Raw genomic sequence first — 6,300 nt, 5'->3', positions numbered from 1 at the left:
TTTTTCATATTTTTGTCTTTGTGAGAATCATTTGCTTAATAATAAAAAGGGAAGGTCGACTGTAAAGGTGCAAATTCTCTGTTTGGCTTCATTTACATTTCAAAAGTTTCAAACAACCAAGTCCTTTGATCCTTTTGAGATCTTTGTTTTCCAGGCTAGCTTGATAATTAGATACCATTCCAGAAGTTTTCCGATTTAGTGAAGTTGAAAAGCTCGAAATTAGTTTTAGAAACACAATTTCGAAAAGCTTCATAATTAGATACCATTCCAGAACTTTCTCAGCCATTTTCAATGCGTCCCAGCCGTAAATTCTTCTGTGATACCTCTGTTCAGGTTTTCGGCCCGGAAACATTGAAAAACCAGGTCGTAACATCTTTAACGGCTTGGACGCATTGGAAACGCTGAGAAAGTTCAGATTTACGTTCATGAAACATGGAAAGACCGAGCCGTAGCCAGCATATCGTCCATATGATTTTATGTTTCCTGGCCGTAAATATCCAATTGCATTGAGTTAATGCGTTAAGTTTTTGGAGGAACGGCTAGTTTTTGAAAAAACTAGCCATTGAATCATTTTTTGTTATAAAATGACCCTTCTCCAACTATGAATCTGTGCAAAAACGCACACACACACAGACTCTCTCTCTCACACACAATTGTTGCAAAAAAAGGAAGAAACATGGTTACTCCGTACACTACCGAAGAAGATATGGTAATCGTTAGAGCGAAGCTCACGGCAAGAAAACATGACGAAATCAAGGCATTAACGCGGGAGAAAGTGATGATTCACAATGAAACAGTATATTTATGGTCTTTGTGGCCATAGATGGTAATGAAAATGGAAGATCGATGAACCAAATAAAGGATAGGTTCAAGGAGATCTACCTAGAAATGGAAGTTTTTAGGGTGCAGCGATGAGTTCCGAAATGTCCTATTTCAATAGATTGAGTATGTGCAAATGTTCACTAATCAAGTAAGTTTTGAATAAAATACTAACTTTACCTTGATTTGTTTTTTAGGTCGCTTGGGCTCTTGTCCGTTACCAAGCTATTCGTCGCAAAGAATTTGAGCCTGAGAAATGCTATTGGATCACGAGAGAGTTTATTGAGATTTACAACCAACCTTGACTATTTACGTGCATTACTCCATGTTTTATATTTTGCAGTTGGGTATAACTATTGAATGTAACGCGGCCTAGCCAAATTATGTAATGGTAACATTATGAATTGATGAATGGAAAGTGAAAAATTTGATAAAATGCGACAAAAAAATTTACAAAACGAACCAGAGTAACGACTTGGTTTACCAGCTGTAAGTATCCGTAATTATGGGAATCACAATTAACGGCCAGAATATCCTGCCGTGACCCGTTAAATCCCAACCGAAAAACCAGCTTCCAAAACAATATTGGAATTACGGTTGGGAGACTATAGGAACCCAACCGATATAGGATTTACGGTTTGGTCATGGTCCGTTATTCAAACCGTAAATTTGAATTTTCAGTTTTTATGGTCAAAAAGGCTAGGTCGTTTTATATTAAAACCTGGCTGAAAATACTTGAAAGAATGTGAACCTATTCGTTTTTTATTTTGAGAAATGGAACAAAAATAAAACAAAATAGACCAAAATGGTTTTTCATTCGTTGAATCGGAAAAACATACATATTTCATCATTGATAAGATAGATCATAACAATTAAAATAAACCCTTACTCGTATCGGTCAAAATCATAGGTAGTATTTTCTAAGATGCGATAGCTATCATGCTCTAACAATCGCAGAATCTTCTTTATTGGTGTAGGGAATCATCATAGTGTTTTTTCTTATTTTTTTTGGATGAGAAATAGATGAGAATGAATATGAGAGCTTATAACTGAGATTTGGGTGAGAAAGAGATGATAGAATGGTCTCCTTTTATAGGGTTTAATGACATAACTGTTAACTTTTTTATTTTGAAAACTAGTCGTTTAGTATAAAAATAAAAGTCAACCAATGCATTTAATGCATTGGTTGAGAGTGTTCATGCCTAAAAATGTCTGGGTATCCCAGCCGTGAATACCATTTACGGTTGGGTTTGCAGCCATGATTGAGACACAGGTGTCTCTGGATAAGAATTCAGCCAGGAGTTCGTACTAACCCAACCATAAATTTGAATTACGGCCAGCAGTTCTTACTAACCCGGCCGTGAATGTCTATTACGGCCTGGAGTCCTTAAATTACGAACCGTAAAGCCCTGTAACGGCTGGGATGATAACATTTTCCAGCCGTAACCCATAAAAAATTCAGATTTTTTCCAGTTCCTAACGGATTTGAATCAATCAAAATTTCTAATGGGGGTTGATTACATGGTTTTCTAGACTAGTTTCAGGATATGTTTCATCAGTTTTTCCTTCAAAGTTTTCAAAAAAGTTCATCAAAATCATCCTTCTTCTTCTAAATCAAAAACAAAGGGAAAAAAAAAGTTTTGATTCTCAAAAAATTAATCACTAAATTATTATAATCCATTTGCTAATCGTGATTAGTTTACTTAATCACCATAATTATCACTAATCAAATCGAGGATATATTGGGTATTATGTAAAATGGAGGATAAGGGGTTATAAAAACAACTATTTCATGACTCATCAAGCCCCCGGAAACCAATCCCCTACAGCCCCAATAATAGGATTCTTCGCAAAACCTCTTTCAACCCTATCCACAGGGGAGGGAGGCCGGTTGATTCCCTAGCCTTTCATATTGACATGTAATAACGGGACATCTGCCATACAGATTTCCCCCGCAAATTGTGACCATTTGTCATGTCCATTTACGGGTCTGACACTGTTAAATGATAACCACGGACCACTGATGCCGTTTCGAAGAAGGTGATGTAAAATGTTTGACTGCAATATAATAAACAATTCTTGCATCTCACGTATTTTGTTTTATAAGAAGGTAGACACCAAAACTTAGAGTTCTGCAAGTTTAGATTAGATAAGATCAGACGAAACACTATGGAGAAGATTCATGTGGTTTGCATCCCATACCCGCTTCAGAGTCACATCAGTGCCATGATGAAGCTAGCAAAAATCCTTCATTTCAAAGGTTTTCATATAACCTTTGTAAACACAGAATTCAATCATCAACGATTACTAAATGCAAGGGGGCCAGATTCCGTCAAAGGCTTACCTGATTTTCGTTTCGAAACAATCCCTGACGGTCTCCCACCTCCATCCGATCCCAATGCTAGCCAAGATTTCTTAGCCATTTCCATCTCCATCGAAAAGAACGGCTTAGAACCATTCCGAAACCTTATCCATAGACTCAACGATACAAAATACTCAAATGTCCCTCCTGTGAGCTGCATAGTTGCTGATTGTTTTATGAGCTTCACTCTACAAGCAGCTAAGGAGTTCGGAATCCCTGAAATTTTATTCTGTCCCATTAGCTTCTGTGCTTTTGCATGTTTTCTGCACTTTCGCGATCTTATCCAAAGAGGTCTTGTTCCACTTAAAGGTACGCTTAATTGAAACATAATTTATATGCTAATTAATTCATATATTTAGTTTTTTAATTAATTAATCGTATGCTAATTGTTCGTGTTGCAGATGAGAGCTGCTTTACAAACGGGTACATGGAGAATACACCAATCGACTGGATACCCGGTATGAAAGATGTCAGATTTAGAGATCTTCCGGGTTTTGTTCGAACTACCGATCCGAATGATGCAGTTCTCCATGCTTCGATGATAGAAATGGGAAGAACGTATGACGCTACAGCCTTGGTTTTCAATACATTTGACGCCCTGGAGATGGAGGTTTTGGATGCATTCAAGTCTCAAATGTCACTGCCACCTGTTTATGCCGTTGGTCCTCTTCAGTTGCTCCTCAATCAGATTCCACAAAGGGAGTCAGTATCTCTTGGATCAAATCTTTGGAAAGAAGATACCAAGTGTTTAAATTGGCTTGATTCCAAAGAGCCGAACTCGGTGGTGTACGTGAATTTTGGCAGTGTCACTGTTATGACTACTCAACAACTCCTTGAGTTCGCATGGGGACTAGCAAACTGTGAGCATAACTTCTTATGGATTATAAGACCTGATCTTGTGGTTGGTGAGTCAGGAATGCTGCCGCCTGAGTTCATCGAAGATATCAAGGGAAGAGGACTGCTGACGAGCTGGTGCCCACAAGAAGCTGTCCTGAATCACCCGTCGATAGCCGGATTCTTGACACATTGTGGTTGGAACTCGACGTTAGAAAGCTTATGCAGTGGAGTTCCTGTTATATGTTGGCCATTTATAGGAGACCAGCAATCAAACTGCAGGTACTCATGTCATCATTGGGGAGTCGGCATGGAGATCGATGGTAATGTGAAGCGAGATGAAGTTGAGAGGGTGGTGCGAGAATTAATGGAAGGAGAGAAAGGTGAGAAGACGAGGAAAAGAGCCATGGAGTGGAAGAAGAAAGCAGAAGAGGCCACTACACCTGGTGGTTCCTCTTACGTTAATATGGAGAAGATGGTAATCGAAATGCTTGCTAGTAAAATTGCAACCAACAAAGATTGAAGATCTAAATAAGATTTATTACAATCATGCTCATGTATTTCTCAACAATGGATAAGAATCAGACCGGATTTGGTAAAGAGCTTATTAATGCCTTTGAACTACCTTTAAAACTCAAGAGCTTATATAGTTGAGAATTAGTGCAAGAAAAATTACATAGTTTCAGGAAAGAAGCCCAGAAGAGGCCATAAATTGGGACCAACGTTCCTCACAAACATCTCGTGCCTTTTTCTTTTGTTCCTTCTTTTTCTGGACTAGCTCCTTCGTGCCTTCTGTTTCCTCGAACCACAACTTTACAAGATCATGCTGAGTAACCAATAATAGAAATAAATTATAGATCAAGCCAGCAATACTGCAATACTACCAGATACAAGCTCATTGAGTGAATTACCCCAATAATTGTAATATAAACTCAAATTTCGCTTTACCTCGTTAGGACGCAGCAGTTTAGCAAATTCCGTTCGCCAATGTCTCAAAATAAGTAGAGGAATGATTATGCAGCAAATCTGTAGACCTCCACGGACCGCCGCACCCACTCCGGACACGGCCACATAGCACCGATACTGTCCCCACTTGACCACCTTGAGGCTAGGTGTGGGGTTTTGACCGAAAAGGCCTCGGTGCTATGTAGGGAGAGTGTCTAGCTTATATATCACCATATAGATCTTGTCTTCCTCCATGTGGGACCATCCTTAGCTATCCCATGTGTGACTCACATGTGTGTATTGAGCCACACAACTCCAACAATCTCCACCTTGGCGAGAATATACACCACCTCGCCACCTTCGTATGATGTCAACCGGACAATGATTACTGCCACCAGATGCTCTTGGAACACTACTCATACTTTGAGCTTTCCCGCTCCACCTGCGACCTTCCGATTATCGGCATTCCATAACCACTCTTCAGCCCGCCTCCCGGCAGCTCCACCTTGCTCTGATACCATTTTGCCAATTTGTTATAACAAATGGCTCTTCCAAGCACAATCAATTAAGAATTGAAATAGAAATGAAATCAAAGTAAATCAAGCACACACAACACAAGGATTTATAGTGGTTCGATCAAGATGATCTACATCCACTTTGGAAGACGACGATAATGATTTCACTATGATTAAACAAGATTACAAGGTATTTATTCAACCTCCTCTCAAGAACCCTAGCCCCCTTTTTGGTGCCTCCCACACTCTCTCAGGAACTACATAAGTTTCTCTCTCTATTATAAACCCTAGCTCCCCTTTTATATGACCTAGGTTACATAATAGACCAATGGACTTATGAGCCAAGTCCAAAGAAGTAAGCCCAACCGAATACAAACAAGTATTCAAGGCATACACAACAAATCTCCACCTTGACTTGAACACTATCACCATTCATCATTTTCCATCATCGTCTTCGCTTAGCCCTTACAAGGGCTCTCAACACTTGTTAACACCAACCAAGTCCAAGCAATGCTTGAACTTGATACTTGGAACCGACTTCGTTAACATGTCTGCAGGATTGTCCGTTGTAGGAACCTTAAGCATAGCTATCTTCCCTTCTTCAACGGCATCCTTGATGAAATGATACCTGACATCGATGTGCTTCGTTCTCTCATGATACATCTGGTTCTTGGACATGTGAATGACACTTTGACTGTCACAATACAGAACTGCACTCTCTTGCTTGAACCCTAGATCACCAAACAAACCCATCAACCATATACCTTCCTTCACTGCTTCCGCGTCTGCCATGTACTCTGCCTCAGTTGTAGACAATGCAATTGT

The 6,300-nt window shown here is 39.5% G+C and overlaps 1 protein-coding gene across 1 annotated transcript; it reads left to right on the top strand.

Annotated features, from left to right (window-relative positions):
• Nucleotides 1-2,963: 2,963 nt before the first annotated feature.
• On the top strand, nt 2,964-4,705 carry LOC113336146 (7-deoxyloganetin glucosyltransferase-like). The gene is made up of 2 exons (XM_026582136.1): nt 2,964-3,490; nt 3,583-4,705. The coding sequence occupies exons 1-2, from the start codon at nt 2,989-2,991 to the stop codon at nt 4,536-4,538; spliced, it is 1,458 nt and encodes a 485-aa protein (XP_026437921.1). The 5' UTR covers nt 2,964-2,988; the 3' UTR covers nt 4,539-4,705.
• Nucleotides 4,706-6,300: the final 1,595 nt, after the last annotated feature.

This window comes from Papaver somniferum, unplaced genomic scaffold, assembly GCF_003573695.1.
Source record: "Papaver somniferum cultivar HN1 unplaced genomic scaffold, ASM357369v1 unplaced-scaffold_150, whole genome shotgun sequence".
NCBI lineage: Eukaryota > Viridiplantae > Streptophyta > Magnoliopsida > Ranunculales > Papaveraceae > Papaver > Papaver somniferum.
The sequence above is the reverse complement of the archived record's forward strand: the minus strand, read 5'-3'. Positions and strand labels throughout refer to the sequence as shown.